The sequence below is a fragment of the Aristolochia californica genome, unplaced genomic scaffold (genome assembly GCF_029961685.1).
Source record: "Aristolochia californica isolate CCGP_79_NKW_82.1479 unplaced genomic scaffold, dmAriCali1.0.hap1 SCAF_10, whole genome shotgun sequence".
NCBI classification, from domain to species: Eukaryota; Viridiplantae; Streptophyta; class Magnoliopsida; order Piperales; family Aristolochiaceae; genus Aristolochia; species Aristolochia californica.
The window spans coordinates 28423179-28446851 of record NW_027181771.1 but is presented as its reverse complement, the minus strand read 5'-3'; the positions used below and the strand labels follow the sequence as shown (position 1 = coordinate 28446851).

Here is a 23673-nt window from a genome sequence, read left to right as displayed (position 1 = left end):
AGCAGTTTAGCAAAGAGCGGACACAGTGACTTGGCATCATGCCTCATCACAAGAGACTTAAGCCCATCCAGAAGCCCGGAATAAGACAGGCCATCTCACTCTCCTAGAAAGTCAAAAAAAAATTCAAAAGTTCACCAAATAATAAAACATTTTTTTTGAAATAATGCTAAGAGTTTTGAGGGGAAGAGTGCTCTGTCAACAAGAGGAATCCCTGTATTCTCTCAAGGTGTCAGACCAAGAGAGTTTGCTATTGATAGCACTGTTATGCTTAGTTGGGGCCTCGAGATGAAGTGTGGGTGAGGAACTTGTCTCGAGGTTCAGATTAATAGTCTCCTTTTGGCTATTTGTCTTCTTGAGGTGATCAGTGCGCTTGTGAACAGTGGATAATCTCGAGCTCTGCGGAAAGGTTTCTTGGGGTGAGGGGGAAAAGGTGGAAGGACGTTTCTGGAAAAGAGGGTTGGACAAAAGGTTCATGACTGGTCTGGGGCTTTTTTTGAAAATTGCAAAAAAGGAAGCGGACATAGGGGAATGTGCGTTTTCGGGGTTCGAAAAAGTAGGGGGGTAGACGTTTCTGACAAAGGCTTGGAAGAGAAACCTGACGAAGTTTGAAAACTTGGAGCCAAAGTACAAGAAGATTCAGTGTGGGAGTTCGGGGAAGGAGGGGTGGGGTCTGACGCTATCTTTTTGGGACTCGGGATTTAAATTTGAGTCCGATGGAGTGGCCTCGGTAATCGAGATGACGGCAAAAGGGACAGATCTCGGAGATCTTGCCGGGCTATTCAAATTTGAAATTTGAAATTTTGGAGCTGGAGATCGAGGTGCTTCCGCCTTGGAGATCGGGAAGGAAAGGATGGATGGGGAATCTGATACATTTCCAACTTTTTCATTTTGGTAATCTGGGATTAAATTGAAAACATCTGATAGGAGAGCCTCATAAGTCGGGACCATGCCAGAGAAGACAGATCTTGAAAAGCTATCCAAGAAATTCAAATACGAATTTGAGATTGAGTTAGAACTCGGAAGCGATGTGGACTCACCTGGACAAGAGGTATCCTATTGAGTGTCCTCTAAGTTGACTCGTCAGGGAGGGAGTGTTGTAAACTCAAGAGTCGTGCATCCCCTTCGCGTCCGGTGACACTCCGACGACTCAATGTACAGATTTCCCCGAAAGACACCTTGATCTATACAAACTCATTGCCAAAGATTAATTTCAAGAAGAAAGGCTCGATCCAATGGGAGTTTGGGTCGACGAAAGCCGTTGCAACATTGAGTTTTGTTTTCTTCAACGTGGTGTCTGTCCACTGTATTAGCTTTCCGAAGGAGCTGAAGATTCGATTTAGCACCTCTTCTGTCCATAGTTCGATCAGGAGGCCTCGGACCGAGATCCATTGTCCAAGAGGTTGGCACACTGGGGTCTCCTTCCACTTCAACACTAACATCTCATCTTCTTGCACCCAAATTCTAGTATCCAGGATATCATCTACTCCTCCCTCGATTTGACGAAAACCAGCCATTTTTGGGGTTTCATCCAAGCTATTTTGGGTAAGTACTCAAGTTGGAAAGAGTTGTGGATCCCTTGTGCAAGATTTGTGCTATTCCAAAACTCAGATTTTGTCACCACGATTAGGCTAGTGCTGAGCATCTTCTTTCCCATTACGAAAGTGTTGGAGGGTAAGTGTATAGTCGGATTTTGAGCAATAAGAAGGGGGTGGGGGGGGGGGGGGGGGAGACTGGGATTTTGAAGTTCTCGTCGAAGGAACCTTCACAAACTTCTCACCGATGGTTAAGATAGAGTTCCGCAACTCTTTCCAACGGGGAGAAGACCCGAAGATTTCCGGTAAGTAGACGAGTGCCATGATGATAGTCCCCCTTCTCTGGATAATCATGAGTTCTTTAATCCCCTTTTTTTGAAACACAGAAAGCGAGAAAGAGACCTCTCGGATTCAGATTTCACGGAGTCTCGGCGCTCTCCCCGTGTCCCCTTCTTCGAAACATCGAGCAAAATCCGAAATCACAGCCAAAGGGATCGAAATGAAAGATCTTCTTCGCCCATTTCTTATAGTGATACGGATTACCTTTTCAGTTCACCCTTGTTTTAGTTCCAATGAAATCTCAAATTTTCCGCAGACCCACGATGAGTCCCAAGCTTCATGTTTTCCTTTCCTCTCCGTAGTTCTTCCTTTTGCCGTGCTCCAAGGTCCATCATCCTCTGTCACCGCTAGTTTGTCGAGGTAGTCTTGCCTCAGATGGGTCACCGTGACGAGCCTCCTCATCGTCGACGATTCCAGGGTGGGAAAGTCGATGTGTGTCGCCCTCTTGCTCCCCTGTAGCCGAGGAGAGCAGCGGGGGGACCCCATCCTCAGGCATCGATTCTTGGGGACGAGGGGTTCCAAGACGAGCGCGCTCCTCCCGACGTTACCTCATCGCCTAGTTCACACTTATCCGACTATTTATCATCCAATTGATAATCAGCTTGTTGAAGTAATTGAGCAGGCCTTATCAGTAATGTTGAGGCTCCCCATCGGATTGCATTGATAATGTTTTCCTTTTCTAGGCAGATGTGATGGCATGAGAGAAAGCGGTGTTTAAGTCACCTCATTGAGCCCTAAAAATCTGGCCCACTTCCTCCATCAAATGCAATCCCTGATGAGCCATATCCTTGAAATTAGCATGATGCTTAGCCTTGACACAATGGTTTCTACAAAAACACCATTAATTTGTTCTTTCTGGTATACTTTGAATGTCACAAAGACAGGTATACCACTGAGCTCAATTCCTGTCGTGCTTCTCCTTGGCCTAAGCCTTGATTTTTTACTTCAGCAGTTTTAGCTTTAACATGAATGATCACATTGGGAAATCTCTGGAAGGAAGGAACTCCGGATTTCAGCCATCCAGCTAGGAAAAGAATTATCCAGCAGCCACTCCAATTCAAAATGAAAAGGTGCAGGACCCCATCGAAGATCACCACAGTCCATCAGGAGAGGCGCATGATCAGATGTTGCCATGGAAGTAGGCAAATAGAATTGGGGAAAACATTTATCCAATCAGAGGTGGCTAATTATCTATCCAACTTTGATAGAACAGTAGGGCACTAATAATTGGACCAAGTAAACTAACCTCCAGAGATGGGAACATCCTCCAGAGACCCATAATATAATAGTCTTCAAAGTTCTTCATTGTCAGTGTAGTTCTACTTGTGCCAAGGAACTTCTCATGTGGGTAACAGATGGCATTGGAGTTACCTCCCACACATCGAGTCCATCTTTTAATTCCAACCAGAAGTCTTTTTGTCTGCTATAAAAGGAGAGCCATATACCCACAAATGCCTAGGTATCGTTGTCTCCTCTGAATTTGAATTTGCTACAAATAGAGAACTCACCTTTTAGAATCTCAGCAGCCTCCAGATTGTTGAGATCCCAAAAGAGAATAATCCTGGCAGTCGTACCAATTGCAGGGACAGCATCCCCTGCTGAGTATCGCCAAACTGATAGAGCAGCCACTAGACTATTGGATATTGATTCCATCTTCGATTCCAGTAGAACAACTAGGTGAGCTTTGTACAAGCTGCTGAAATCGTGAGTCCCTACACGTTTTCTCTGGTCATTTAAGCCTTGGGTGTTCCAGGAAAGAATCTTCATGCATGAGCATGATGTGTTTTTTATTACTGCCTGTTAGCCATAATCCTCTAATTTGTTCATCAGCTTTGCAACTTCACTTACTGGCATACCAAACTCTTCAGCTAGCTACAGGATTTTGATTTTGAGAAAATGTCCTCTGGCTGGACCATTTGGATTGGGGCAACATCGAGAGCTTGCCCCTCGGCCATGATAATGTCTCCCATGTTTTGATTGGTAACAGCTTCGCTGCAACAACTGTGGAGATCGCTAGTCCCCAACTATAGGGTATGAGAGCGAGCAACAAAGTCACTTAGGGGGGGGGGGGAGAGAGGGGGGTTGTTTCGGGTTAACCATGTGAGTATTAAATGCTTCCATCAATGCATCTACTCTCACCCTCCCCTGTAAGTGTTTATCAGTCAGGTTGTCTCGTGATTGCTCCCTTGAGAACAGTGGGTCTAGGTTGCCCCATCTGCCGCTGGCCCCTACTGGTTGAGAGTTGATCGACCCATCGATATGCAAGGACATGCCCTGGTTTTCATTTGCTTGTTGTCCCGCCTATGAATTTCGAATTTCAAAAATTCTGGCCAGATGACTTGCCCATCATGACAGATCTACCGTCTCGTGGAACCTTCACTGACATTGACCAAATTGCTACTCATGTGTCCTCTACTTTGCTGAGTCAACTCGGTTGGACGAGTGCTCCCACCAATTCCTCCCTCTCTTCTGCTCACCAGTGGAGGTGGCAATCTCCTATGCTATCAGAGGCCATGGCATGACATTCTCACCCCGTTACAATATGTTTTTGGGATCTAATGGGACCGTTGAAATAATCTTCATTCTTGCTCAATCAGTCTTCTACCCTCAACAGCATCAGCATCTAGTTCAATGTCTGCACTTTTTTTCCATCACTTTGACCGTGCTCTTGATCCAGATTTCGACTATTATGTTAGTTGTGGAGTACCAGTCGGCCAGATGGGAGCTAGCTGTGGACTACCATGGTCAAATGTCAGTCAAGGTTGACCGGACCCCTTACATTGGAAGACTCGAAAACCTTTTCTTGCTCCTGCTTTGAGGCAAGGATGAAAAGGAATTTCATGGGGCCAAGAAAAAGCAACCTTGGATGGTTGTGGGAGTCTCCAGTGATTTCAAGCCCACTCTGCCAATCTCTTGGGATCCCAATTCTCCTTTATTGTCTTTCCAACTAGGCAATGCCTAAGGAATGTGAGTCTCTCCTGAATGGACTTGGGGTCCACAACAACAATTTTTTTGCTGCCAGTAATCACCATGCAAGCTCGGCTTGCTGTCAGTCCCCTCCCAACCTAGGCCACCATAGCAAAAGTGCAAGGTGCTCTACTCTAAAAGTGGTGGCAGATGCAAGAGAGGCAGGTACATATTGGGAGGGTTTTTTGTTGATACTACTGAAGCAGCTATCTAATGGCATTATGGCACTTTCCTATGTCAAGCCCCAGGCTGTCCTCCACTGGGAGAAGAATTTAGGCAATACGTTGACCTCCCGTGTCTCACTAAGCTCAATCACTTCAATTCCTTGCCTCTGTGGGCAAAGGCAAAAGATTTGAGTAACCCATCCATAACTCTGTTCTCCTTCATTCATTGTCCTGCTGAGTCACTGCATCCAAAGCTCACATAGGAATCTGATAAAGACATTGTATCACGAGACCTTACAAAAATTTCACTACTTCAGTGGCTCCTGTTGAGATGACTTCCAAGAAGGCATGTCTCTCCGCATTGCAGGAGCGGAAAACCTGGTATTTCCTTTTAGCGCTTTCACCTCATCTACGCATTGTCCTTCATTTCCCTTCAATGAATTTCTTTGCTCTCAGTCCTTGTCCCAGTTGCAAAGATAGATTGCCACTCAAGCTTCTCTCCACTGCTCTTCCACTACTCCTCACCATCTCCCTCAGCTACGGTTCTTCTTGTTCTCTATGATTACCTCCCCTGTCATTGACGTCTTGCACTCTCACTTCCCTATCTAGCTGCCTCTCTTCACCTCTCATCTAATACCAAGTTAAGAGGTTATCTCCTAACTAATAACCATAAGATTTTTTAACACTTATTTAAGTAGGACTATTCCCACTAATACTCCCCCTCACATATTGGCTTATACAAATAAACAGTGGACTTCAAATGTGGAAAAAACAAAATAGGGTAAAAACTAAATAATGCACAAACAAGGGCTAACAAGGCAAACATCCTGCTCTAATACCATGTAGAAGTAGGGTTCAGCTCCTTCCAAAAATCTGTAACCAAGTTACGAGATCATTTTCTAACAAATGACCATAAAATTTCTATTAACACTTATTTGTGGGACTATTCCCACTAAAAAAACTATTAGTCCCCCTCAAAGGTTCTCTACTTCACATGAATTGCATAGATGCACCATAAGAAAATTCTAACCTGAGGAACCGCAGAAACATGGCTTTCCAGTCATTAATTCTTTACGCAAGTTCTGTAATGTAGTAGAAGAGAGTATAGCTCATTTAATGATACACTGCCCTTTCAGCTATCAAGTATCGGGTCCCGGTAATAAGAAATTTGGCATGAGATTTTGTTTCCCATCTTCATTTACAGACCTCAAACCTCAGTTTTCATCCAATAGCCTTCCAGATATTGGATCAACTTTCTGAAAAAGCCTTCAAGGCTGTTATCCCATGGTTGTTATGGAAAAAATGTAACAACCAAACCTTCAATGGATCATCAACTGAGAACATATCCCAGACCATCCTGACCTTGTCTGACACTTACAAGGGTCTCCCTCCAATCCCTCTTTCCTTGATTAACAACCACTGCAGGTTGGTTGCCACCTTTACCAAGCACCAGTCCCAGCCCCTGTTGCCTGGATCCCCCGTCCCACGGGCAACCTCATTGCATGCTTAGCATTCCAACATGAGACACCTTTCCCCTGGTTAGACTTGAACTCAAGACTTCAAACTAGACACCTAACCATTGACGCAAAGGTTAAATAAGTATGGTCTGTATATGTAGAAGAAGCTGGAATAAGAATTTAAGAGCTATTTGGTGACTTTGAAAAAGTCAGTTTTGATTTTTGTAACTTAATCACAAGATTCCAAGACAATCATAATTGACAGAAAAAAGGAAAAGAGAAACGAATGTGATGATCAAATGCTCTAAACCACCAACCACAGTGACCCATCAAACGTTCATACTACAATTCTCTTCCTTTTTTTCTGAAAAGAAATTTATAGGAAGTAACAGAAAAAAAAATTTAGTGCAGTCAACTTCAGAGGCAAAATACAAGACAGAAGCATGCTTCCCACACGTGTATCCTTGCATGTCTCAAAGTAAACTAACATGGCCCAAGAAGCATATCTAAGCATTATTGGAGAGACACTCATACTACAGATATTTAAAGATAGCAACTGCAACAGAATGAAGCTAAACAGTATTTAGAGCATCTGACTTACATCAGCAGAAAGTGGATCAAGTAACTCCACACCAGCAATATCCAGGGAATGACAAGCAGCCAAAAGGCCACCACACCCTGCATGAACCATAGAAGGACCACAAGCAAATCCACGCCTCTGCTGCTCTTGTAATGCAAGCCAACCATAGGGCCCATCTCCACGATCAGTATCAAGTGACACATCTACAAAAGAAGTAGCTTGCTGAACAAGTAAACCCATGGCATCAAGAAGGTCCTGAAGTGGTTGTCTCTGTCCATAAATGGGAATGCCTTCGTCATTGAAGACATTCTGTGATAGGGCCAGCGAACCATCAAAATTGGGGGAGCTTGCAAATTTTGTGCCTTTTGGTAAACCAACGGACCTCCAAACACCAACAGGTGCATTCAGGGTCCCACCATCAGGTACACCCCCATCAATATCACCTGCTATTCTCACAGGTATTGTCTCTTTTTTCTTCACCTCACATATTATGGAGGTTTCATATTGGGACTGATCCATAATAGTGTTTCTATTTACTCCCTTCATCACAATGGCACCTATGTTCACAGAAGGTATTGGTATGTGCCTGATTCTGCACATAGCTGCCTGAAACATGATACATTCAACTTCAGTAGCAAGGACAGTTTTGTGAGACACCAGAAAAAGGGTTTCCACTGTATTTTCAGCCTTTGTCCTTTGCAGAGACTTTACTGCACTTGATGAATTAAAAGCAGAAGCTGGAGAAGTTAACTTCTCACCCTTGCATGAAGCCATATTCTGAGAGCAATAATCTGTTTGTCTATCCAGCTGCTGTTGTTTTGCACTAAGCACATGTGTGTAGCACTTTTGTAACTGAAGCACAGAGAATGAATCCAGTCCAATAGGAGACACTTTTGCTTTGGCTGAAATGTTCTCAGGTTTCTCATTAGATACCTCCAGTAAAGGAGAAGAGGGGGGCGTGACACCATAAACATAAACATTCGAGCTTGAATGAGCCGTATCAACTGTTTGAGACTTTGGTAAGTAAGGACTTCTGAAAATAGAGGCTGGAAACTCACTAGCCGGTGTCTGCACTGCAGTATATTCAGAAGCAAAAGTCAACATCGCTTCCACTTTTGTGAGATGGTCAAACTCTCCCGAGGAGGTTGCAGTAGAATGGCAGGACGACCGTGCATCTGCAGCAATTTCTTGAGGCCCATTAAGAGCTTCCTCACCAATAAGTGGAGGTGGCTGGGAAAATCCTTCATAAGTTGGAAATCCTATAGGAGGTAAAAGCATTGCATCCGAGACATCCATCCCAGCTGTACAAGGACTGCCACTAATATCTCCAATATCAACAGGAAACATAAGAACCTGTGACTCTGCTGTTCCTGGAGGCTGCACAAAGCAGAATACACAGTTTCAGAACACGTGAATGGAGAGTGCCCACAAGAACAAACCTTTTTTTTTTTTTAAATGCACAAGACCAAACCTTAAACAACAGAAGCATCTATGGTTCACGATAATAACAGTTGATCAAATATTAAAAAATCACTTTGTTGTGGAGTCAGGCCCCCGGCACTAGGTTTGTAATTTTTTCCTTTTTTTCTTATCAATATACGCACTATTCATAAAACAAAAAAAAAAATCAAAACATCAACATTTGCTATTTCAGTATTGAAGGAATCCATATTGTCCTTACAATATTCAAGTAACCAAATGCAAATGAATCAATTCCATTTCAAATGAACCGAAATATCTTTTATATTTATATCTGCTTTCTTGAAATTATTTAACTTAAAAAGTGCTACACAAAACCAAACTTAATCTCTCCTGGCTGACTATAAAGCAATAGTAGTCTAAAGGCTCACTTCTTTGGGGAACCAATGGATATAAGTTGATTCCATTAATCTGCACTTTAATTAATAAAATTGACTCAACTGAATAGAAGATAACACCTGTTAAGGAATAGTCCCACACGGATTAGTGAGTACAAAGATCTTGAGTTTATTAGTTGAGGTTTCCTAAATTGGCTAGTCATTTTGGGATGGGCCTTGGACCCAACTTAACATGGTATCAGAGCAGGTACTCATATATGGGCCTACACCTAAACTATCCACTTGTAGAGCCACAAAAGAGGGTCTACACCTAAATGATCCACTTGTAGAGCCACAAAAGAGGGTCTACACCTAAATGATCCACTTGTATAACCACAAAAGAGGACCTACACCTAAACTATCCATTTATAGAGCCACAAAAGAGGACCTGCACCTAAAAATTATCCACTTGTAGAACCATAAAAGAGGGCCTACATAGAGGGAGTGTTAAGGAATAGTCCCACAGGGATTAGTGACTACAAAGATCTTGAGTTTATTAGTTGAGAAAGAGGTTTCCTAAGTTGGCTAGTCATTTTGGGATGGGCCTTGGACACAACTTAACACACCAAAGTACAAGATTCAGAGATCAATTTTACCGTAAAATTTTTTAACTAAATAAAAATCCAATCACGCCAACATTATCATTTCCACCCTCCTTAAGTTGTATATTACAAAAACTATATAGTTCGGTCATTCATTTCATAGTTCTATGCCAAATATGTTGTGTTTGTGTTGGGATGAAATCAGTTTCATCCACAAATGTCTAGCCACTAAGGAGGCCTATTGCTCGACCTTATAACTCATTAATTTTTCTTAACACTTTTCAATATGAAACTTTTTCTCATTCAACACTCCATTTCCATCCAAGTTTACACATAACAAGCTCGAGACATGGGCATAAACTTCCAACAGAGCATACAACACAAACTCTCGTCTTATAGAGTCCATAAAACTTAAATAACCTAGCTCTCACCTCATGGAATCCACAAAACACAAATAACTTGAGATCACAAACTAGGCATTGGCTCATACACACAACCTACTTTGATACCACTGTGAGAATGAGCCTAGTTCCATCCCAAATGACTAGCCACTTAGAAGGCTTATCGCTCAACCTTATAACTCATTAAATTTTCTTAACACTTTTCAGTGTGGGACCTTTTTCCCACGCAAGAATTTGCTACATGAATATTGCATCTAGGACTTCAATTACTAGGAGTTCAAGATAACTTTATTCAAGACGAATTCACCATTTCTATCTTTGCAATTTATTTTTCAAATAGAAGTTATTATCTTCCAAATGCACCTTAGATGAGTAGCAGACCAACATCGTAGGACTAAGGGTACAGATTCATTGTTGGATCATCTAAGATAAGTTTTCCTAATCAAAATTTTCTTGAAGCAAGTACATACCTCGCCAAATGCCAGAACATCATTTTGAAAGAAGTCATCAAAGTCTCCAAACTCAGAAAGAAGTGTACGCATGTCCATGTCCATGCCTCTGTCATCATTATCCCAATCCCAATTATGAGATCCAAATTGATCATTAACTCCACCTGTAATTGTTGAATTATTTCCTTCAACACCACTATGTTCAGACTTATATGCTTCTCGCACAGATCCAGTGAGGACATTACCAGCTTGGCCAAAGGATTCAGTTCCACCAATACGGAGACGTTTGGGAGCCTGCACCAAATATAAGACAATGAAAATGAGAAGTCAAAGATTCATTGCAATTGCCACTGTAGAGAGCATAACTAAGAAAAGAAACCTGCTACAACATCAATGATAAAATGTGTAAATTACACTACCAGGTTGCAACCATCATTTTCAAGCTGATCATTTGTAGATAAACCAGATTGTCTAGATGCAAGAGAATCAGCATCTGTCTCTAAGTCACCTGTCCGGGCAGTGGGCCCAAAATCACTATCACTGGACGTGCTACTTATGCTGCTAATGCTACTACTGTTACTATTGCTGCTGCTATTATAGCGATGCTGCCTCCGTGTAGCATTAGATTCAAAGTTTCCAGAGTTACCATACTTTGAGCTGGAAGAAAAAGAAAAAAGTTTAGGGATATCATTTTATATATAACTAGACAAGGAATCCAAAAAACTGTCGTGTAAATGCAAATAGACAGCAACAGAAGAAAATGAAATCTCACATGCAACCCTTCTATCAGCCTGCTCAATGAATTTCTACTTGTAGTACTAATTCTATGCAATATGAATTCCAATAGTCAATTTTTAGTCCTCTCTTAAAGATGGGATTCATTAATAAGGCTCCCAGAAGAGCTGAAATCTACAGCAAACAGGGAAAAAGGTGACGACAGCAAGGTGCCACCTGGTGACTGTCTCTTGCCCATTTATCTACCATGTGATTGGCACTTCCAGGAGTTTGATTCCAGGAAATGGTTAAGATGCAAAATTTGCCCACAATCTTATAAAAGTGAACAAGAAACCGATCCAGGGGCACTTTCTTTCCTGAAGCCCAGCTGATGACCACCACCAAGTCCCTTTCAACTAAAAGAGGAGTGGATAGCTGTCTGAGTATAGCTGTAAGCAGTGGAGAATAGACTCACTGTGACCAAGCAGCACAGAGAAGACAAGAAGGATGCTACCAGGTGGGTCTCTTATTGTTGAGGGGACTCTGATATTGTCATCAGTTGGATGGAAAAATCAGCAAAGGTGCCCTGGAGATTTGAAAATCTAGTGGACGAAGCAAGAGATATCTCCGGCAATTTAGAGGTCTCTTGCACTCACACCCTTAGATCGGCTAACACTGTGGCAGCTTCTTTGGCTAAAGAAGGAACTTGAAAACAATATCTTGTTGTAGGGCAGAGTTTGCCCCTTCAGTTCTTTTCCTTCTGTCTTGCTTTTTTGGGGGATCACTTCCCCTTTGTAGTCCTCTCTTCTTTGTTCTCAATAAAAAATTGTCAATGAAAACAAAAAGAGGAGGATGCAACCAAGTGAGACCCCCCCCCCCCCCCCCCCCCCGGCGCGCCAGCCAGCCCAGCATTCCTATATGAGCTACTATAAAAATCCAGCTGAGTAGGAAGAGGTATCCACTCAATGAGATTGACCATGCAGCCGCTTGTGGAGTTGATTACAGTTTTCTAATTTCTTCTTATGAGGGAGCTGGGAAGGTGAGAGGTTTCACATAATTTGCTAACCCAAATAGGACATGATGCATGGTGCTCTAAATGACAGTACTGAGGGACTCAAATGTTCTTCCCTTGCTCTCTGTCCAAAGATTACAAAAGATAGCAGCAATAGATAAATGCCACAAATTCTTATCATTTTTTCGCCTAAGGGACCAAGATTGCTCGGTCTAGCAGAGAGGAAATGCAGACAGAAAACAGGAACAAAGACCAAATTCAGTGTAAATGAATTCCAAACATTTCAAGCAAAAGAGCAATGCAGGCAGAGCGGATCCACTGTCTAAGGTAGGTCAGAACAAAGCTAACAATCTTTTTTCAATCAATTCTCCCCTCCAAAGCTGTTCGACAGAGAGAATTATATCTTTTGCTATACATGACAGATAATGGGTTACCATACAGGGTCCTGGAATTCGGCAAGGAATTGCCTCTGACAATGCAGAACCAAGGTTCCACCCACTAATAAAGGAATATTGAGGAGAAGAGACTGAATAGTTTCCAATAAAAGGCTGTGGGCTTTGACAAAGAAGAACGCACACTACTCCTTTCTATTTCAAGGGAAATAATACACTCAAATCCATGAAAAATATAGAAGAAAGTATAAGGCTCTCACCAACCAGAATGACAACACTTCAAGGCAAAACAACTGAATATAAATATCTACTTTCAAGATTCCTGGATCTGGCACAGGAAACAAGGAGAGGGGGGTAATTTATTTCAAAATGATCTGGTTTGCAGAACCATGGTAAAGGAAAATTCACACATCAATCATTTTGCCCTATTTTAGCTCTCTAACAAAACTACTATATGAAAATGAAGAAACAGAAACACGTATCAAACAATACACAAAAAGAAAGCAACCACTAGTTTAACTACACATTGTCATTCATATAACACTAAAAGTTCTGTTTCCACATGCCAGAAGCAAATTAACAACTAAAAATTATATCAAAACCTACCCATGTACAAGAGAATGTGAATCTGGAAAGTTCATTAGTGGCCATAACTCAAACGGAGAAGTTCCAGCACAGTTTTGTAGCCACAGCCTGCATATTCACACCATTACAGGCTTCCCTTAAACAGTATCAACAACAAATACTAGGATAAATAATGACAGCTGAGACAGTACACACCTTTTTAAAGAAGATTTAGCAACTGTTGTGTACATAAGTGGTACCATTACTGCCTCCGCTGGATAAATGAATTTCCTTCCAGTAACTGGTAAGGCTTCCACCATTCCTTTGTTTGCCTCACTTTTTGAACCACATAGCTTAGAATTAGGGCAGCCAAGGGTAACTTCAACATAACAACTTTGCCCCCTAAGTTGGTAATTAGAAGATTGGGCAGAACCATGTAAAGGAATGCCAAGAACAGTGAAGCCATTTGCAGACCTACTGTTAACCTTGCTGGACATCAACAAAAAAAGCAATTTGGCGGAGAAAGGTGTCATAAAGTTTATATAGTCTCTACGGTACTAAGCATGCTCAACCTCAAAAAGATAGTAAAGCAAGTATACCTAGAATACACTTGTTTAACAAGATCACTTGGACAGCAACCAGAAAGTCTTCCACGCATTCCATGAGGAGCAACAAGAACTGCCAAAAATTAGTCAATACACATTTAGGTCCAAAGAACGAAAACCAAAAACATTACAAATCTGTGCACTAGAGCCATGTCAAATACAAGTGAATGAGATTTTTATATTTAAAGTTTTTTCCGGTGCAGACATGAAATTTACTTCTGAATTACACATCCCAGCTCCTTGTATTACTAAGAATGCTCTTAATATATGATATACTTTTTTGTGTGATTTTGAAAATTTATTAGCTTCCCTCGGGAACCCTCTTAATGGAATCCTCTTTTTCATCATTTTCAAAAATAAATAAATAAATAATTGACATTCATTTTTTTGGTAACTCATTATTTGTCATTCTTCATTAAGCACATAAAGCAAATAACCTTCCAAAGCAACCAAAGGGCAAAAAAAAACTCATTAATTTTTCAATTTAGCAAATAAAACAGTGACAACTTAAACCAGATGAAAGTTAATAAGAAAATTCACAGTTAAAGCTCTGGTTGGAACATTGAAGAACATGTTTTATTTGGAGAGAGGTACAGTAAACAGAGGGAATGCAGTTGAGAGGTATGGAAACAATGTGAAGCAGATAGGGTAAAAAAATTATTGAATTGAAACCCAAATACTTAAATGTAAATATTCATGAAAGTGTTGAATATGGAGAATTCATGGCATAGAAAGTACATGATTTATCTCCTCAAATCATTCATGAAGAAGGAGAAGACCTATAAGAAAGAAAGTGACAATTAACTCATGAATTTGACACAACATCAATTCTGACCTGGAATTCCTTCACCATGCTTATAAGAAGAATGATGTCTCAATACCCTTTCCATGTCATCACTGGAAAGTGTCCGAATTTGCCTAAGACAAAGAGAAAATAACAAAATAACCAATAAGAGCTGTTGCTGTAATATTTATCTTAAAGAGGACAATTTGACAGATTCATCAACTCAACAAACTTTGCATATATTATTGCATGCACGAAAATCGCTTCTTCTGTAGCAGCAAAGATAAATTCACAGATGGGCTGGGCTCTCCTGCAATATGAGAAAATAGAAGTACATATTAAGGAAAAGAACACAATAAAAACAAGTGTATACCAAAATCAGAAGTGATCATAAGGCAAACATATTTTCACAGTGTGCAAAATAGATAAGCAAACCACTTTCTCAAAAAAAATTCTTAAAAGGAAGGATCCATATAAAAAAACAATGAGAAAACTCAAGTAACAGGAGCAAAAACAAAGAACTTGAAACCAAAACAAACAATATTCACTTAAGACCAGTTTCACTCTTTATATCTTGCTTGCTTTCTCTTTCTTCCTCATCCTCTCACTCAATTAACTCCAAAAGCGGTTCTCTAAGTACTATTTAAGCCTTTAATACCAAGTGACAACATAAATCAACATCTTTTTACAAAAGCACTGCAGAATTAAAATCTCAAAGACTGCAACTCACCTGATATGTGTTTCACTTCGAGGAAGAGATTGGCTTTTCGTGAATGCATCTCCAAATCTCATGTAAGAAAGCCCTCTCAATGCTCTGAGATACGCCAAATGCAAAATGATTAAATAATATACAACTAATAAACTATTTAAAATTCCATTAGATGTAAGAGATAACCTTTCAATACAATTCCGAAGTGCTTGAGATAAAGCAGCAGCAACTTCTTCAGAATCCCCGGGGGCTGACCAAAGCCCAGCTCCAACAACTAGCCAGTCATAAAAGATATGATAAACCAAACATGTCCTTCAATCTACAGTGTAAACTAACATGCAGAACAGCAACTATTGGATCTGACCCTAGGTCAAAATTGTACGAGAAATTGGGAGGAAAAAGTACTGGAGTTTTTTTTATCTATCTTCTTTAAAATATATAGTTACATTTAATTTATATATACACACACGTATAAACTTAAACAAAATAAAAGGACAATATACCTCTCAATCTAGAAACTGCAGCCTGAGCAGTTTCAACAACAGATGAGTAGCGTCCAGGTAGAAAAAGCCAGAGCTTGATTTTCTCATCTGCACAAAAAAGAAAAGGTAAAATTGAGAGTTCTCATTTTCCTTTTCAAGTAAGAGAGTTGAACAACAACACTATCCTACCTGGGTTGTGAATACCCTGAGATGGATCCCAAGGTCCAACAAAGGAATTTGTCCATGTGCTGAGAAACCCTTCATTTTGTAGTTTCAGGTGAGCTGAAAGCACAAGCAGTGTTGCAGCATCTTTCTGCTCCGCTTTTGTACTGAAAGAAAAGAATAGTGAGGAAAATCAGATTAAAAAAATGCACCAGATCTCATGCCAACACATGAGAATAATGGAAGTAATTTTACTACTAGTGCCGCACCTTTTCTCAGGTAGAGTGTTTGGGTCATATTCACATGGGAGAAACTGAAACCAAGAAACTTGTTGTAGACCTCCCTAAAGAAGATGTACCAGTTAGGTTGTGTCAAGCCTTATAAAATTCTCTCTCCCCCCCCCCAAAACAAAAAAAAAGAGAAAGAGAGGACTTAAAAAATTCATAATAATCTTCTTTAGCATAATCTTATAATAAAGAAAATAAAAAATGTGTTTCCGAAACAGATCTGAAGATCTGAACAAGTAAAAGTTTGAGGCCTTCCAAGAAGACAAGAACACCAAATCAAGACAAGAGGAGAATTGTGGAAGTGGCAATACAACTTATGGTCTTTCTTGAAGATGCACCCATTGTTAAGCATCCGATCAGTTTTAGCTTGGACATTAACATTAAGACCAACAGCAATGTTGATCCTTTACTATTCACATAAAGGTTTGTTTTTTCCAAACTAAAGCCCTGGTCATTCTTCAGTGAGTGGACTCACAGTGTCTCATCCTCTGTTTTCAACAATATGTCACAAGTACTTGTACTTTATGTTTGCAAAATTAAATTATTTCATCCAAATTTATAGAAGATTTGGATGCACATTATTCACTCTGAAACAAAACCGTAACTTTAAATTCTTAGTAAAAATGTCAGTTGAACCAAAAGAACCTAATGATTATGTTCAAAGCTCAAAAATCTGAAAACAAACTCCTTTAACCACCTTATTGATTTCTATCGGTAAAAAGTCAGCTTCAGACACTGCCAAAATGACTAATTGCAATGGCAAAATTATTTGAAATGACAAACACAGCATTAATAGTGGTAAATCGAAAGAACTGAAGAATTGAAGCATGAATTGTCTAGAAAGAAAATTCATATAAATTGCGACTTTAAAGTTCAATATAAAAAACCTGCTGATACTTTTTACTTTTGTTTGAATATTGAATCCATTCATTAATTAGAAAACAATATAAGAACATAAAAGGGAAGGAAAAAATCTCAAGCCCTAAATGATTCTGAAACTGAATTTAACCATCTATGTGAAAAAAGATGAAGAGAATACAATTCTGAAAACATTTGTCCACATAATTTAATAACCGTGGCAATCTCTCAGTAAAGTGACTCTCCAGTGCTTCAGTCTTTCTATTCTGCATGTAAGGACGGCTTGGTCATGTCTGAGGACCTGCAACAGCTACCATAATCTTGACATTAGCATAAGCAGGTATCAAACAAAAGTATAAAAGTGCCTAATACAATAATATGGTCATTTTAAATATTTAAGCATCAACAAAAACAAAGTTCACCTAGCACAAAGTCAGCTAACAATTCCAAGCAAGATTTAGGTGTAGGAAACAGAATTCATACATAACTTGTATTAACCATGTAATTAGCCATCAGGGAAAACCTTAAAAAAGGACATGTTTTTAGATGATGTTGTCCAGACATGAGGTGTAAATCACCTAATAGGCTCATGATTTACATCTCCAAGGAGGTGAATCTCAGAAATCCTAAACTAAGCAAGAACTTCTCACAAAGCGTATGGTGATGCCCGCTTTAAATGGTTAACAGAAGGAGATGCCAATACAAAGTTTTTTCACTCCCTCACATCGACGAGGAGGAGATCCAACCGAGTTACCTCCTTATGTATCAAAAATGAGGTAACGTCGGATTGGATCCAAATTACTAATGAGCTGCTCAGTTTTTTCACAGATCTATATACTGATGATGTTATTAACCGACCCAAAGTCCAACAGCTTCAATTCAGGCAGCTTCCCATCTCTTCCTCATCTATCCTTGAAGCCCCTTTCTCCCAAAAGGAAATTGAGAAGGCAGTCTTAGGCATGGCTCGTGATCGGGCTCCAGGACCCGATGGTTTTAATGGTGAATTCTATCACCGTGCTTGGCCGATTATCAAGGGAGATATTTATAAAATGGTTGAAGGCTTCTTCATGACTGGCATCTCCTTCCTCAACATGGGAGCTTCTTTTATCTCTCTAATCCCCAAGAAGAGAAATGTCGAAACCCCTGGTGACTTTCGTCCTATCAGCCTGATTTCAAGTTCATACAAGATCATTGCAAGACTCCTCGCAAACAGACTCAAAATAGTTCTCCCACTTGTTATTAGCCATGGCCAGAGTGCTTTCTTGAAGGGCAGAAACATCTTGGACTCGGCTATGGCGGCGCATGAGTTGTTTGATAAATTTTCTCGCTCGAAGGATCCAATCTTTATCCTTAAGCTGGATTTAGAAAAGGCATTTGATCGGGTAAATTGAAGTCAACTAGATGACATTATGAGTAGGATAGGCTTTGGAGATCGTTGGAGATATTGGATTAGGAGCTGTCTATCCTTCGCCTCGTACTCTCTTATCTTAAATGGAACAGTTCGTGGATGCTTCAAGGGATCTAGAGAATTGAGACAGGGTGATCCTCTTTCCCCTCTTCTTTTCAACATTGTGGCGGAATTTCTTTCTGCTATGCTAGTCTCGACCAAAGAATGTAGATGGTTGCATCCAACCAGTAGCTCCTCGGCTTTCAACATTCCGGTGCTTCAATATGCGGACGACACTTTGATTTTGGTGTAGGAACGCTGGACAACACAAAAAAAGTAAAGGCAGTTTTGGGGTTCTTTGAAATCTGCTCAGGTCAAAAAGTTAATTGGAGAAAAACTTATTTGATTGGATTCATATATCAACCCAAACTCTCTCTCAGAAATGGCAGAGGTGCTTGGGTGTGTAATCTCATCCACCCCTTGCACTTACCTTGGCCTCCCTCTGTTTACTGGTTGTATTTGCAAAGATCTTTGGATTCCAATCATAGAGAAGATGGAATTACGTCTTGCATCATGGAAGGGTCGTCTGCTTAGCAAGGCTGGACGGTTGACTCTTTTGAAATCATGTATCGCTGGCATCCCAAACTATTATCTCTCCTTCATGCCTTGCCCAACTTCTATTTGTCAGCAGCTTGATAAAATGAAGAAACGTTTTCTTTGGTGAGGGAATAGCCTGGATTTCAAGTACCATTTGGTCAACTGGGAGGAAGTTTGCCTTCCAAAAAATTTTGGAGGTCTAGGAATTCGGCTCTCCAAAGACATGAATCAGGCTTTACTCCTTAAATGGATTTGGCGACTCAATTCATCAACTCCAAACCTTTGGAAAAATATGGTGCTTTCAAAGCTCGGCATTTCCTCAAAATGGTGGACAAATGGGGGGGGGGGGGGGGGGGAACGAAAGGAATTTATCTCCTATATGGCGGTCGCTTTATCTCTTGACTCCTACTTTCTCAGCAACAATCCGATTTTATGTGGGAGATGGCCATCATATCAGATTTTGGGAAAATTTATGGTTGGGGGATATGCCTCTTCAGAGCACTTTTCCTATCCTCCACAGTATTTCGAGATTGAGGAATAGTACCATTAGTGAAGTTAATGATAATGGGGGATGGAACATTCAGCTTCGTCGTGGCTTATCTGATTCAGAAGGTCTTGAAGCCAGTCAATTGTTGGACACTTTGCAGTCAACCAGAATCCAAGCTAACAAATCAGACAAGCTAATCTGGTGGCCAGATAAAAGTGGCTCCTTCTCTGTCAGCTCCGCCTATCTTTTTATTCGAGGAGAGATCACTCGGGGTCCCAAGCATGCAGTGGAATTCACTTGGCGTCTTAGTGCCCCCCCAAAAATAAATTCTTCATGTAGAGTGCTTGCCGTAATAAGATTCTCTCTACTAACAACCTCAGAATTCATGGCACTGCAGAGCTGACCCCATTTGCCCTTTTTGCCATGCACAGGAAGAAATTATAAGCCACCTGCTCCTTTTGTGCCCTTTCTCTTGGGGGATTTGGACGTCGGTTCTTAACAAAATTGGGCTCCAACTCTGCTTCCCTGAGGATTTGTCAGCCACCTGCCGTATGCTTGCTGAAACTCCTATCCCTGGTATTGGGAAACTGATGATCTCTGCTATATCCGCAATTCATCCCGTGGGGTCTTTGGCTAAAGCGAAATCAACGAAGATTCAATGCCAAACCCAGCACTCGAGATAGAGTTATTGAAACCCTCTCAGGCAATATTGCTACTTGGTTTCACTCAAGAAAAGCCTTCTCCCCGTTCTCTGGAACATCCATCAGGGATAATTGGAGAAGCTTAGCCCAGCTCCACCTCTCCTCGAAGCCTACTATCATATGCGAATGGACCCCGCCTCTTGCTGGAGTCCTTAAACTGAATTTTTACGGCTCTTCTCTTGGTAACCCTGGCTTAGCTGGGTTTGGTGGCGTGATCCGGGACTCTCTTGGGAACCAAATCGTCTCTTTCTCTGGGCCCCTTGGTATTGCAGACTCCACAACGGCTGAACTCCAAAGCCTCCTCAATGGGCTTCATGTTTTTCGTGATCATTGCTCCGGACCTGTCCTGATCGAGGGAGACTCTAAGGTAGTGATCAATTGGTGCCAGCATGCCTCTACTCCTCCGTGGCATCACTAGGATACTTTTTTTGAAGTTTTGGATATTGTAAATCTCTTGGAGTGTTTTTGGCCTCTCATTCCGAGACCAGCAAATTTTGTGGCTGATGCTCTAGCCAAGCAAGGAGCCTCCTTGCAATCTCTTGTTGTCAAGAGTTAGCTCCTTTTGTTTCTCTTAATAAAATTCGCATTTCATAAAAATAAAAATAAAAGCGTCTGGTGCATATGATGAAAAATATGCTAGTCCTCACAAGGACAATATTTCCTTTTAAGTGAGCAAAAGTAGGGATCCAACCTTCTCTTCAAGAGCATTCCTTACCAATCAAGCTAAAAGAAACGCATTCCCTTTCTAGTTTTTGCCTTAATAGGGTTAATAACCCTTCAACACTATATACAAGGTAAAACAGTCACTCGCATTCTTCCTCTCCATCTTCTGATCTTATTTCCTTGCACAATTGCATGGTAAATCACACCAAAGTAGAACACTGAGAATATCTTAGTAAGCAATTTCAACCAGTAAAGATGTGCCTCTTGCCCAGACTACACCATATTAGATAATCCTCATGATAAAGCACTGACATAAAACCTATACCTAACAATAGCTCAAAAAGAAATTTTCAACAACAGTGGCTTCATGTTAGGTTCAATAGAATTGTCTACAGCCTCAACCCAAAACACAACTCAATTTCATGTTGGTTTGAGTTTCCCAACCATGAGAAAACCAAGCATCTCAAATTAACAACCATAAGCTTATGTTTTGCATGCTGGGGAAATCAATTTGCGCCCTCATTCCACCCAACAAAGGATGAAGCTCCGATGTAACAAACAAACTTAATCTCTTTTCATCTAGAGTCTCCTCGCGTTTAATTTTCAACACAGAGTACAGTCAATTTAAATTTGACTTGTTTACCTCTTATTTTACAAATCTTCTTTCATTCCCTTGTGTTCCATAAAAAGAAATTTTTATGGAACACTCATCTCCAACTTTACCTACATTGGCACGTAAAATAAATTTCTGCAAAAATAACAAGCCATCTCAGGACTCTGACTGACCTTCAATACAACCTATTTTGCTGCTATTATCGAATGAACTTTGCACCATTATCTTTGATCTTCCAATGGGAAACTCAGATAACATCCAACACACTGGGTCGCTAGCTACCAGAAAGTGTTTTATCATCAACCTTGACTGAGAAGTCTCTCACTTGAATCAATTCACCCATTAACAATACAATTCATACACAAATTCCATGGCAGATCAATTAGCTCTGTTTGGAGTTTCTTTGCAAAATTTGGTCGTGGGAGATAGTTTTCAGCTAGATGTTTCTTCTGGATATATTTATTTTTTAATTTTTTGCCAGCTAATTTCTGACCATGGATTCATATATACCTTTGTTCTTTTAATGCAATCCTCACTAATTTCAAGGAAAAAGAATTTCTCAGAAATTGGAAATGCAGAAAAACGATAATCACTAGAAAATCAATTCTGCATTCCACAAGTATCTCTCTACAGGTTCCAAAAAAAATTTAAATATTTTTTACTTAACTTTTATGGAGAACAACATACTGCCTATAAGTGGCTGACTTATACAGTTCCATGAAGCCTAAAAAACAGTGTAAAGTCTGGACCTTCCATTCACCTCAAATTGAAGCTAACTAACCCACTATACATGAGTTCATGAGTTTGTAAATTGAGAGTTTCCAAGTTGATGACATATACTTTACCAAAATGAAAAAAAATCTTCTGCAAATTCTTAAATTGTGTACATTGTAAAAATACCAGACAAACCATTTCTTACGGGAAAATGTGAAAACCATCAAGACCAGTTTCAAATATTCATGAAAGTCATTTGACAAACGCAGCAATAGAAGTCTTTTTAAATTTCCGAAAGGACTACAATGAGGAGTCACATAACGTATATTAAAGCTTCAAAGTCCCAGAGCCAGGTTTATTCTTTTTCTTACATATTTAATGGTTCTTACATGGTTGCGCTGCCAAACAACAATTCAAGAACCCATGAAAAAAAAGAATCATGAAAAAAGGAGATTGTTGTTAGTCTCAAGAGTTCAAACTCAAATACGCAGTCAATTCACAATTTCACAAAGAGCACAGAAGATAAAGCCCGAGAAAACCTCAGCTCCCAATAAGAGAGAACTATATGCAGTCCTCGATATTCACGATAACAATATCATACAATTCGAGTCTCAAGCAATAAGACCCAGAGGAAGATCACACAAAAAAAAAAAACGGCAGAAGTATCATATAAAGAGAAGGAAAAGATATAAAGAGAAGGAGAAGATACCTGAAAATAGTAATCAGAGCATCGGGAGTAAGCACACGGGCGAGGGGGGCGAGGGGGGCGAGGAGGGCGAGGGGGGTTTTTTGACCTTTTACTTTTATTTAGTGCAACGCAGCGATCTTCCTTTTAGGGGTTCACTCTTTGATGACTCAAAAGAGCGACGAGCAGTGACTACCGCTGTGATGTGAGAAACGAGAATCGTGGTGAGAGGATTCAGTTGCCCCTGCTTGGGTGCCGCCTCGTGTGCTCCCTAACAATTTTTTGTCTCGTGAGCAGTCAACCAGCACGAACGAGGAAGAGGTTATAAAAGTTTACTGTGTAAGACTATTCCAATTAGCCGTCATAAATAAGAAAGATGTAATGAGATATGAGGGAATTTCTCAGCTATATATTTTGAGGTATATTCTAGTGGTATAGTTTTAAAACACACTAACCTCACGAGTTAACATAAAAGAAAATCAGTCCAACTTAATTAGGCCTTAGATAGGGGTGGCATCTAGTCGAGCCGAGCCCGAACCCGAATCTACCTATGTTCGAGCCAAGCTTCGAGCCGAGCCTCGTCTCGAGCCTAAAATTGTTATTGAGTTCGAGCCCAAAAATTTTAAACGCGTGTGAGCCGAGCTCGACCATCAACATATATTTAAAATTTTTCAAAAAATATATATCAAATAAATTGTTACAAAAAATTGGGCATAACCTCTATATATATAATACATGTATAAGATTGGGCATGACCTCTACTTAAAATTAAGCATAATCTATGTATATAATACCTGCATAAAATTTGGCATGACTTCTACTTAAAATTGGGCATAATCTATATACATAATACCTGTATAAACACTCTATAAAATTGTCTATATATTTCATAAATACTCTATGAAATTGTTTATACACTCCATACACTCCATAAAATAGTCTAAACACTTCATACACTGCATAACATTAT

General features: G+C 40.2%; 1 protein-coding gene across 4 annotated transcripts in view; it reads right to left on the bottom strand.

The window, feature by feature from the left end:
* LOC137935030 (mediator of RNA polymerase II transcription subunit 13) overlaps window positions 1–22861 on the bottom strand; it is a 33307-nt gene extending 10446 nt beyond the window's left edge. For 2 of the 4 annotated variants that reach the window (XM_068779661.1, XM_068779678.1), the window contains exons 1-15: window positions 22728–22861; window positions 17038–17157; window positions 15981–16054; window positions 15739–15878; window positions 15571–15657; window positions 15254–15341; window positions 15089–15172; window positions 14591–14668; window positions 14410–14492; window positions 13569–13647; window positions 13186–13458; window positions 13012–13098; window positions 10707–10944; window positions 10309–10581; window positions 7061–8416 (exon numbers count right to left, since the gene is read on the bottom strand). In XM_068779661.1, the coding sequence (XP_068635762.1) occupies window positions 7061–8416; window positions 10309–10581; window positions 10707–10944; window positions 13012–13098; window positions 13186–13458; window positions 13569–13647; window positions 14410–14492; window positions 14591–14668; window positions 15089–15172; window positions 15254–15341; window positions 15571–15657; window positions 15739–15878; window positions 15981–16054; window positions 17038–17061 (2964 nt within the window). In that variant the 5' untranslated portion in view covers window positions 17062–17157; window positions 22728–22861. Of the gene's footprint in view, window positions 1–7060; window positions 8417–10308; window positions 10582–10706; window positions 10945–13011; window positions 13099–13185; window positions 13459–13568; window positions 13648–14409; window positions 14493–14590; window positions 14669–15088; window positions 15173–15253; window positions 15342–15570; window positions 15658–15738; window positions 15879–15980; window positions 16055–17037; window positions 17167–22727 lie in introns of all 4 variants that reach the window. The other 2 variants (XM_068779686.1, XM_068779671.1) reach the window with 2 other exon arrangements.
* Between the last annotated feature and the right edge of the window lie 812 nt (window positions 22862–23673).